This window comes from Echeneis naucrates, chromosome 5 (assembly GCF_900963305.1).
Source record: "Echeneis naucrates chromosome 5, fEcheNa1.1, whole genome shotgun sequence".
Taxonomy (NCBI): domain Eukaryota; kingdom Metazoa; phylum Chordata; class Actinopteri; order Carangiformes; family Echeneidae; genus Echeneis; species Echeneis naucrates.
This window is the reverse complement of record NC_042515.1, coordinates 26,240,617-26,252,703: the sequence shown is the minus strand read 5'-3', so window position 1 is coordinate 26,252,703 and position 12,087 is coordinate 26,240,617. Positions and strand designations below refer to the sequence as shown.

General features: G+C 41.8%; 1 protein-coding gene across 5 annotated transcripts in view; it reads right to left on the bottom strand.

Annotated features, from left to right (window-relative positions):
• Positions 1-11,722, bottom strand: part of hdac11 (histone deacetylase 11) — a 76,593-nt gene extending 64,871 nt beyond the window's left edge. For 3 of the 5 annotated variants that reach the window (XM_029502915.1, XM_029502910.1, XM_029502913.1), the window contains exons 1-5: positions 11,589-11,722; positions 11,193-11,244; positions 10,920-11,068; positions 7,622-7,722; positions 6,738-6,854 (exon numbers count right to left, since the gene is read on the bottom strand). In XM_029502915.1, the coding sequence (XP_029358775.1) occupies positions 6,738-6,854; positions 7,622-7,722; positions 10,920-11,068; positions 11,193-11,227 (402 nt within the window). In that variant the 5' untranslated portion in view covers positions 11,228-11,244; positions 11,589-11,722. The remainder of the gene's footprint in view (positions 1-6,737; positions 6,855-7,621; positions 7,723-10,919; positions 11,069-11,192; positions 11,245-11,588) is intronic. The other 2 variants (XM_029502911.1, XM_029502912.1) reach the window with 2 other exon arrangements.
• Between the last annotated feature and the right edge of the window lie 365 nt (positions 11,723-12,087).

Sequence of the window (12,087 nt, the reverse complement as noted above, 5' to 3'; positions counted from 1 at the left end):
TAACATTTTAAAGATAAAGACTTAGGACCAATGATGGAAACTGCCCCTACACTCCAGTGGGACAAAACTGATAACCCACTGATTTTTCAGTCCCTAAAGGCAAACATGATGAAGAACCCATGCGGCACATCAATGTTGGCAAAACCCGCAAGGTGATACCGACTCAAGCTGTTCTAATAACCAACAAAATGGAACAGACAAATGCGGAGTTGAAGGAGGACATGCTAGGACATGTTCCAGAAGTGTTGTGGTCAAAGCATACTGACGTTGGCCTCGTGAAATCTGCCAACCTACATACAGGTAAAGCTAAAAGGCGTGCGATTCCCTTGCTGCGCTCAATACCCACTGAAACCGGAATCATAAGAAGGAGTAAGTAAAACAATTACAGAGTTAATCGAAGAAGGAGTATTGGTTGAAACAGGTAGTGTATACAATACCCCTATTCTTCCTGTGTTAAAATCAGACAAATTAAGACACAGGTTGGTTCATGACCTGAGAATGATAAATTAAATGGTGGAAGAGTTACCAGCAGAAGTGCCCAACCCTCACACACCGCTCACGAACGTGCCACCTGAAGCAACGAAGAGGTCCTCATCAGGGACCATCGCTTGAGCAATGAAACAACTAACTGCTATCCATAGATCTATATACTTGCAGGAAAAAAGCCCGAGAGGTCAACCAGGACCAGGATCCAACCCGACCAGTGGTGCCAGGAAATCAGGTGTATGTGAAAGTCTTCCGACGAAAGTGGCACGAGCCTAGGCGTGAGGGACCTTACAAAGTTGTAAGAGCAACACCAATGGCTGTCCAGGTGGAAGGAAGCTAGATTTGGTATCACCTAAATCACTGCAACCAAAAGGTTCTGACAGACAAGAAGAGCAGTATAAAACTGAGAGAGATTGATGAGGAGAATGACTGTGTGGTGCAAACTAGTGACAAGCACTCTCGTGTTGATGTCAGTAGGAAATCTGGGACAGATGAGGCCAGAGCCAACCAGCCCCTAACTGGCCCAAGAAGATCCAAGCAACTGCAGGACACTGGAAGGAAAGCACCAGACCATGAAAGGAGCTACTCCCAATGATTCAGAGGAGTACGATGCAAAAACGAACACATCCATCCAGGCAGTGCTCGGGCCCAGACCAGATTTCCTACACCAGGTTTACGGTTCACCAACTGTTACAAGTAAAAAACATGCTGAGACACAAGTTAGACGAGACAAGTACACTGCATGAGAATGGGTGACACCCCAGACCAAACCAAGTGATGTTAAGTCAGATGAAGGAACTACAGTTACGACCACAGTAAAAGCCAATAAGACAATGACCCCTGTGACCATAGTAATGAGAGAACCAACAGTTATGACTGAGGGAATAGTAACTATGGTCCGTACAGTTACCAATGAGCCAACAGTTAAAATTATTAAGGTTGAAGAAATCACTCCAACCCCAGATAAGACAAAGGAGAATGAGCAAGATGTATATGACGACTATAGCCAGGACTACGGGCTGATGGATCATTCACAAATGCCATGGCTAACTTACTATAGTTCAAAGACGAATAAAGGGGGAATGCTGGTAGGGGAGGTAGCCTGTCTTTGGATTGGATGGACCAAAATTTAGGAAAATGGGGAGCCGTTTCACTGCTCACAACAAAAAGGCTGTGGAGGCAGGGAGCTGGCTGGTGGGATGTAGTTTCCAAGAAGATGAAAAAGAGGTTGAAAACATGGAGACTGGAGCAGCATGGGAAATGAATAGGTGAATGGAACGGAATCATATAGCAGAGTGGTAGAGTGAAGTACAGGTTTATATAGTTAGGTAATGAGGTAAATGGGCATTTACACAATATTTAGTGGTCTTTATAAAATCAACCAAAACATCATCATTTTCCCTGTGTGTTGTGAAGCATTTAGCTGTTCTTTGAAAAGTTTACTCGAGAGCAGCTAGAAAACTAAATGATCTGCATTTATGCACTGTTTGTTTCCAGCTTGACGAAGACTTGACTGTAAATCCATTCACAATGAATTATTACAGTTTTATTATTATTAGCAATTTACTGAGTCCTGACACTTGTTATCTTTTGTCAATGTCATTAATTTGGGGTTTCACATTATTTTATAAGCATTTGAGTGACCTCTTCAATATGGACAATAAACATACAATTAAATATTAAAAGTGTTTGTGTTATTGTAAAAGTGATTGTGCTTAAGCATTACTTTCACGTTAGATGAAGCACTAATCGCATTACAGGACAGATGCACAGATACAGATACAAATTAATTAAATGGGTGGGGTCCCCTGCAATCCAGAGGGCTTTGTGGGTGAGGCGGGTGTGGTAGATTTCCTGGAGGGAGGGGAGAGAGACACCAACAATCCTCTCAGTTGCTCTCACTATGTGTTGTAGTTTCTTGTGGCAGGGTACAGTGCATGTGCCATACGACACAGGGATGCAGCTGGTCAGGATGCTCTAGATGGTGCCTTTGTAGAAGGCGCACATGATGGGGGCTGGGGCTCTGGCTCCTCTCAGCTTGCGGAGGAATTACAGATGCTGTTGGGCTTTACTGGCCAGTGGCGTGGCGTTCTTGGTCCAGGAGAGGTCATTTGTTATATGCACACCCAGGAACCTGGTGCTGCTCCCCTTTCCAAAATAGCACCATTGATGGTCAGAGGAGTGTGCTGAGTGTGGTCACATGTGCTTAAGTCCACAACAATCTCCTTCATCTTCTCTACGTTCAGGGGGAGACTGTTGTTCTTGCACCACATGGCCAGGTGGCTCACTTCACTCCTGTAGGATGTCTCATCTTCTTTGCTAATGAGACCCACCACAGTTGTGTCATCCTAAAACTTGACAAAGAGGTTGGACCTGTGTGCTGGTGTGCAGTGGTGGGTTAGCACAGTGAAGAGGAGGGGGCTCAGCACACATTGTGATGGTACTAGAGGTGGTGCTGACTGCCTGAGGTCTTCCTGTCAGGAAGTCAAGCAGCCAGTTGCACAGTGAGGTCTCTAGCCCTAGATAGTCCAGTTTGTGAATCAGCTGCTGGGGAATGATTGTGTTGAATACTGAACTGAAATCTATGAACAGCATTCTGACATATGAGGCCCTAGTATCCAGATGTGTGAGGGCTGAGTGGAGGGCAGTGGAGATGGCACCATCCGTCGAATGCTTAGGCCGATAAACAAACTGGTATGGGTCCAAGGAGGGGGGGGGGGCAGACTTGATATGTTGCATGACTAGTTGTTCGAAACAGTTCATGAGGATGGAAGTGAGTGCTACTGGAAGGTAGTCATTCTAGCAGGAGACTTCTCCAGGACCGGAATGATGGTGCAGACTTTGAAGTGTGTGGAGACAATAAACTGGCTGAGTGAGGTGTTGAAGGTGTCCAAGAAGACTTATGTGAGTTCCTCAGCACAGTCCCTTATTACACGACCAGGGATGATGTCAGGGCCTGGAGCTTTGCGTGCGTTGATCCTGCTGAGGGATCTACTCAGGCTCTCAGTATCTGGGTACCAGGTGGGGTCTTCTGTGCTGGGGTGTTGTTTTGCATCTCAAAATGGCTGAAGAAGTTGTTCAGCTAGTTCAGCAGAGCGGTGGAGGTGTTGATGGTCTGTAGTGTGGGTTTATAGTCCACAATGGTCTGTATCCCCTGCCACAGGCTCCGCGTGTCTCTGCTGTCACTGAAGCAATGAGCAACCCTCCTGGAGTACTGCCTCTTTGCATCTTTGATGCCACGTAAGAAGTTGGCCCTTGCTGTTCTCAGGCCCACCTTTTCTCCAGCTCTGAAGGCAGTGTTCCTTGGCCTCAGGAGCCAGTAGATCTTCCTGGTAAGCCATGGTTTTTTTGTTGGCCCAAACAGTGATGGTCCTGGTGTTCGTGACAGCATCTATACATTTGGCAATGTATGCAATGACAGTCTATGTGTACTCTTGGAGGTCAGTGGTGTTGTTGTAGGTGGCAGCCTTTCTGAACATGTCCCACTTTGTGATAGAAAAACCGTCTTGAAGTGCGTCTCGGGACCCCTCCAGCCACACATGTTGTACCCTCTTCCAAACTGGATTGGTGACTCTTACCAGCGGCCTGTATGCTGGGATTAGCATGACAGTGATGTGGTCTGAGGCACCAAGGCGGGGGAGGGGCAGAGCCTTGTAGGCTCCTCTCTGGGTGGTGAAGATGTTATCCAAAGTGCTGTTACTCCGTGTTGGAAAACTGATGTGTTTGTGTAATTTGGGAAACAGTCTTTGGGTCTGCGTGGTTGAAATCCCCAGCCAGGATGAGAAAAGCATCTGGGTGAGCTGTCTGCTGTTCACTGATATGCTGATACAGTTCGTTCAGTGCCTTGCTCCTGTTGTTGTTGGAGCTAACCCAAGTGGGCGAAAGACCTCTGTAACTACTCAGCTGACGAGTTACAACTTTGACTTGTTGCTTGCTTGTAACTGTTTGTTCGTAAACCGTGCTGTGTTTTGTTTAATGTTGGATGCTTGTTAAGACGCAAACTTAAGGAACTTCTTTCGGGATGAACGACTAATTCCTAGAAGAGATCAACAAGAGGCGGAAAGTGCTGTACCTGATCCTGAAGGAGCACCAACAGAGAGGAAGGAGGACTGCACTAACTGTATTGAACCACTGGCATCAGCAATATGTCGGAACACCAATATCAAAAGGTACCCACTCGACTATTTCCGGACACAAAATCAATTTATATGCTGATGACGTATTACTCTACTTACAACAACCTCAAAGATCATTAGAGGAAGCCTATAACTGTATCTAAAATATATCAGCCCTTTTTGACTACTCGATTAACTGGTCCAAATCAACAATATTCCCAATAACCCAGAAGCTCCAACTTTCCTTCTCCACATGCAACATTAAATACTTCAGTATAAATATCTCACCTCAACTATCAGAGCAAGCCCACTTGAAATTTGATCAACTTCTGGAGAAAATCTGTGATGACCTAGGGCGCTGGAACAAATTTCCTCTCTTATGGGGCGTATAGCTACAGTTAAAATAAAAATTTTACCACGAATCAACTATTTCTTTTCCATGATCACATGTATTTTCACATGCTGTAATTTGATTTCCCTTGCATTAGGAGTAATGCATTGGTATAACTATTTTTAAGTTAGTTTCAAAGCCTATAAATTATGGCTGAAACGATTCCTGAAATACTTTGAATACCTCGATTACAAAAAATGATTGAGGAATTTCCTCTGCCTCGAGAAATTGTTATATTTTTACAGAGCATGGTATTTCGCCCGGACTACAGGTGTCTCTTGTCACTCTCTGTGTGCCAGTAAACACAAACACATCCACACTACCACATCATCGTTTTAAAATAGCTTTTCAAGAGGGTTAGGGTTCAAACATTTTATGGGGTTAAAATGTAGTTGGTGTATGTACGTTAACCATGGTTAGCTTCAACTCCTACAGTTAGCCTTGCCAATTCAGGGTTAGGGTTAGGGTTAACCCTAACCCTAAATTAGAGTTAAAAAGAATGAATGCACATAACTTTATTATTATTATTATTTTTTTTATTAATTTATAAATTGTATACATTTTAACATTACACCACTTATGGTACAAAATATTCTAACAAAAGCTTGGCATGAGAAGAGTATCGAGTGAGGGCTAATTGCTTGTTATTTATCTTCCTTTTTGTCAGGAATATACACTCACACAACAATGAGAAATTACAGATCTTTGGATGCCGATAACTCTTTTTGTAAGTGAATGGATTGAAGTTGTGTTCCACCATAAACCAGCCAACTCTGACTGCCCGGTCTTCAAGGATGATGTGTAGCTAACGACAGCGCCTCTTGTTTTAAAGGCAATTTTTCTTCTGTTCAGCAGCTTAAAAAAGCTTAGATCAGGGTTCTTTAGCCTCTTAGTAGTGTACCGAGCAGCTTTTGGGCATGGTTGTTTGTGTTTGCTGTCACATGGAGAGTGACAAGAGACACCTTCACACAATACAAAGTCAATGGAGAACTCTTGACTGTTTTTTCCTCCGGTGTGGGCGGGGCTTAAATGTGCTCTATCTCTATGGAGGAAAGACGTGATGATGATGAAAGGGAAGATATAGATAAATGATGATTGTCCAAAAAAAGGAAACCAATTGCTCATTATTAAGTGAAATATATTATTTTCTCATGTATATTTATAATTGCTCTTTAACTAAACAAAAATGTTTTATCCAATTACTCGATTAGTCAGTGGAATTTTAGTAGAATACTCGATTACTAAAATATTCAATAGCAACAGCCCTACTATAAATGTGGGAGAAAGACAAAGTTCAGAGGCCTTGTCTCTGTTCATGCGTCAATATGAGAGTCAGGTCATCAGGACCTGCTCTGGCGCCAAACAAGTCAAAACAATTAGTAGAAGACATCTGGGTGCCAGGGAAGAGAACTACACCACACATACACACCTAGTGTTGTACAATCACAATCACTACAACACACACATGAAACCTGTCTTAGGTATAAGAAGCAAGTCACATGTTTTTCTGGTGGTTCTGTCTCTGACTACGTTGTTAGTAGGGCTGATGTGAATAAAGAGATTCCCCATCTGACACCTGTGTCCAGACAGCCTGATTTCCTCTTTTCCACCTCTTTCTGCCACAACAATCCCTTTTGTAATAATGACTGCAGCACCTTTATAATTTATGAGGCAAACAGATAATATTGTACTGTAGGCAGATAAAGAAAATGTATAAAAACATTTGGGAGAAATTAAATATGGACCATTATTGTCCCTCCTGTTTGAGTCCGAAGAGGTTTCAGCACCTTCCGTTGCACCAGGAAATTAGGCAGAAACAGGAGAGGCGGGATTTCAGTGATTGTTGCCACCACAAGAGACCACTATATGGAGGAAAGGCACAATTAGACATACCACATACAATATATTTTGCTTTCCTGTGCTAGGACCCCATCCCTTGTAAACTTAGAAAGCAGACACACCAACGTATTTTTACCTCAGATAACTTAAAGACCCACAAAACAAAATAGATAGAACGGATAAAGCAAGAAAGAAGCAAGCTAGAATCACTGCCTCTGGTTATTTTCCTTTTCTAATCTTCAATGGTTAAAGAAGGTGAGTGAATTCAGTTATGACCATACGTGGCCATAATGTAGGATGCATAGACAACTTCTCAACTACTCATGACAAGGTGATACTTCGACGGTTTTGGATATAAAAAGGTATAGAAAAACTCACCTAGTGTTGTATAGTGTTGAATAAATACAAAAAAAAGCAGGAGAAAGAATAAAAAGCAACATTGAACACAAAAACTCTTATTGACTCATAGGACTCAGAGGCGCTATCTCCTATATTATATTATATTATCTTATTAATATTCTTGATTGATTGATTTGAGGAGGCAGCATGGTATAAATAATGGTTAGCATTACGGTTACCACAACAAGAAGGTCGGCTGTGCAGTTCCTGGCCCCTATTATACCTGTTGCACCATAATTACAGCGAAAAAACTCAAAAGTGAAGCAGTTAAAAATCACATGCAACAACAACTGAGTGATGCATATGATACACAGAGAAAAGAACATGCAAATTTGTCAGAATAAAAGAGGGACAGAACAGTGGAAAGGCCGTGAGAAAGAAATAAAATTACCTTTAATCTGTTGAGGTAGTGTTTGGTGTGAACCACTAGCAGATCCTCCTCAGTAGCTTCAAGGGCTCCCACTATGTTCCCATCATGGATGAACTGCTCCTCTGAGACACAGGCAATGACTGACTGATCAAATCAAATCAAAGAGGATTGGTCCAAGTACCGAACCCTGCTCCATGACTCCATGACTGACTACAGTGCACGAGGAGGAGCTGTTGTTAACATGAACAAACTGATGTCTATCTGATAAATAGGATTTGAACCATTTTAGTGCAGTTCCTTTAATTCCAATTTCATGTTCCAGTCTCTGTAGTAAAATATTATGATCTATGGTGTTAAATGCAGCACTGAGATCTAAAAGGAGAAGTATGGAGGTTGATCCATTGTCTGAAGCCATTAGAATATCATTGGAGATTTTAACCAGCGCTGTTTCTGTGCTATGATGGGCTCTAAATCCTGACTGAAACTCTTCAAACAAACCATTCCCATCCAGATGGTTGTGTAGTTGTCTTGCTACAGCTTTCTCAATGATTTTAGAAATAAATGGAAGGTTCAATATGGGTCTATAGTTTGCCAAAACATCTGGATCAAGATTAGGCTTTTTAAGCTGGGGTTTGATGGCCGCGGTCTGAAGTGCCTGAGGTACATAACCCAGAAATAAAGTCAGATTAATCAAATCTAGAATGAACCGCTCAATTAAATAAAAGATCTCTTTAAAGAGGCTAGTTGGTACTGGGTCTAATAGACAGGTTGACGGTCTGGATGATGAAACTATAGAAGCTAGCTCTGAGAGATTCAGAGGTGAGAATGATTCCAGATGTAAAAGAGGCGTCGCAGCTGATTCAGGAGTTGCTGTATTCAGTAGGGGATTTTTATCTAACGTAGGCCAGAGCTGATAAATTCTTTTTCTGATTGTTATAATTTTATCTGTAAAAAAGTTAATAAAATCATCACTGCTTAGCGCTAAGGGGATCACTGGTTCAACTGAGCTATGGCTCTCTGTCAGCCTGGCTACAGTGCTGAAGAGAAACCTGGGGTTGTTCTTGTTTTCTTCTATTAGTGCTGAGTAATATGAACTTCTAGCACTGCAGAGAGCTCTTTTATATGTTTTTAGGCTATCTTTCCAGGCTCTGTGAGACTCTTCTACGTTAATGGAACACCAATTTCTTTCTAATTTCCTTGATGTCTGCTTTAAGGCACGGATTTGGTAATTATATCAGGGAGCCAGCCTCCTCAGATTGAATACTTTCTTTTTGAGAGGGGCGGCATCATCAAGGTTTTAACACAGTGTGGCCATAGTGCTAATCACAAGGTCATCAACCTGTGTATGGGAGAAATCCTCATTTGAATTTAGATATGGCATCGTTGGGAATGATGACCAAATGTTCTCTTTAAATTTAGCCACAGCATCTTCAGATAAACATTTTCTATAGCTGAGTTTATTCCTCAATGCTGTGGAGCCCATTAAAGTAAACTCAAATGTAATAAGGTGGCCTCCCTGGGGTTCACCAACTTCAGCACACGTCTCACTTCATGCTCCTGAAGTGTTAGTCTGCAGGTGCTGGAGGGTGGGGTGTGTGGAGTGGCTGCTGGTCTGTCTGCCTTGAAGCGGGCAAATCAGCTGTTCAACTCTTCCGCCAGCAAGGCATCAGTCTTGGTGTTGCCCAGGATTTTGCTTCTATAATTTGTGATATGATTTATCCTCTGCCACATCTTTCTGGGATCATTGGTCCATTGGCGAATTGGTCCTCTATCTTTGTCTTGTCGGCCGCTTTTGCCTATATATATATATATATATATATATATATATATATATATATATATATATATATATATATATATATATATATATATATAGAGATTGTTGACCTGCACAGAAAGTGCTCTGCCCTCACCCAGTGCTGCATATATTATGATTACAATTCGGACTGCTATCGAATATTTGAGTAATCAAGTATTCTACTGAAAGACATATTTTTGTTTAGTGAAAGAGCAATTATAAATATACATGAGAAAATGAAAAAGTGTTAATTTCACTTAATAATGAACAATTGCTTTCCTTTTTTAAACAGTCAACATTTATCTTTATCCTCACTTTGTCGTCATCACATCTTAGAGACAGATTGCATTTCAGTCTCGCCCACACCGAAGGGGAAAGCAATCAAGAGCTCTCCTTTGACTTTGTATTGTGTGAAGGTGTCTCTTGTCACTCTCCATGTGCCAGCAAACACACCCTGATCTAAGTTTTTAGAAGCTGCCAAACAGAAAAAAATTGCCTTTAAGACGAGAGAAGTGGATACAGACAGTAAGACGAGAGGCGCCAATCGGCTACACATCAGCCTTGAAGCCTCTGACTCTTACTGCCCGGTCTACCGCACAGTGGCTTTTGGGCATTTGTTTGTCTGTTAGTCTGGGCGAAATGCCATGCTCTGCAAAAATTAAATGATTCCTCGAGGCAGAGGAAATTCCTCGATCATTTTTTGTAATCAAGGTACTCAAATTATTTGAAAAATTGTTTCAGCCCCAATTACAATACCATAATACATCTGCTATAATTTGTAGCATACATATGGCCATATGGTGAATTATAACATCACACAGTAGTCCACAATACAGTGGCTGTTATTTATATAGCACTTTTCATGAAAATAAGCAAGTAAGTGCTTCACAGCGTAAAAAAAATACGCAGTTACACACAAGTAAGTATGACCAGGGCACTGACTACGTGTTCTTGATTAATATTATACTATCTGTTTTGTTGGAGAGACAGTTTGTTTTTTCTTAGACCAAGGGAAGTCACTAATTTTCTACGGTCCTATGTTTTAAAAAGTCAAGCCTTTAACTTTCAATGTAACATGAAGGATTCATTAAATCTATAGCAAGTAAGTTCTTTCCAACTGTATTCTAAAAATGCTGCTTAAATTTGCAGAATTTTCTCATTTCATCAATTATGTCAAGGGTAAATTTAGATAATAGGCTTTTGGTTTGCTTTCTTAACAGCTGGAGCCTTTATGAGTTCATTAAGGTATGCACGGCACTATCCATGGCAAAGACAATACCACAATTTGACATCAAGAGCATTTGAAGTTGTGTCAGTTCCTGTGTGATTGTTGTCCTTTGGCCTTAAAATTCACACTGGGTCTTATCTGTGTACCTGCACAGACTCCCACAGGGAGCTTTCTATAACTACACAGGGTTCAAAGCATGTGCAAAAATTAGCAGTTTATAATCCGGAAATTACGGTACAACGACCCCAGGAACTGCCCACCCCCTCTGCCACTTGGACTTCTTGCTCTCTTACCTTTTAAGTAGCAAATGACTTTCCCCCACTTCCCTGAATCAAATGGATGGAGCTTTTCAAGGCCCATGAAGGTGATGTTGTAGTCTGGGTGGTAGACAATTGGCAGACATGTTCGAGGTATGCTGATGTACAATTCGGTGTGGTGAAAGCTGAAAGAAATTGTCAAAGAGGTGTTCAGTAAGACACTGCTGTATTGAATTTAGATTAAGTGATTTCCCCAATGGCCAAAGAAGCACCACTGGAACTTTCATGTTGTTTGCTTTTACTGCTCACCTTTTTTTCTCTTCAATATCTTCTTTGTGAGACATGTTTTCAGGCACTGCACCTGGGAAAAATTATGGTAAAAAAACGTGTTAATATTTACAGAAACTGACGGACTTTGGAGATTCTGAGTCAAGCCATCTACCAAATGTGGCCACCCTGCGCAAAACAAGAGAGAAATGATATGGCATTAGGTGACAAAAAAAAGCTGCTCTCGCGCATGCGCTGTGAGATTTCCACGTTTGCAAAGACTCAACAGCTCGACGAAATGCTTCCGGGGACACGCGCAGACTATAAATGGGATGATTTAGTGGTTTATCCGTGCTCATATAACCGGCCGAAGAAGAACCGTGTCCGGAGATGGTGAAAGAAAAGGCTCAGAAGAGTCAGGCTAAAGCAGCGACTCACCTGCTGTCACCGACAGTCAGACAGAGGAGCAGCTGGGGTTGGTCTGTGGCAGATAGCTGAAAGGAAAACATCTTGTGTTGACCGTTCAACCAGTATCCTCCTCCGCTCTCACTTATCCGCTCCGTACAATGTGTAGCGGGAATGTGCACGAGCGTCTCGTCTGAAGCTGTATACGCCACACTCTTGCGTAATCACATTTAAAGGAATAACCGCAACGAGCCGCCACATAGTCCAGTTAGGAGACCGCTACAAGTAAGCACACTAACTAAAAAATATCATAATAAAATCCTTTATTTTCAGGACACTATATTTTATATCATATAGAACAAGACTACAAAGGGATACAAGATACATACTTGACAGTACACACTTAACTAATCATTTAAATGAAGTCTGAGCTGCTGAAATGTATTAAGTATAGATGCAATACACTGACAGGTGTTTCTAGTAATCTGTCCACCTATTTCTATCAATGAAATCTGGTGTCACTTCCTGACTC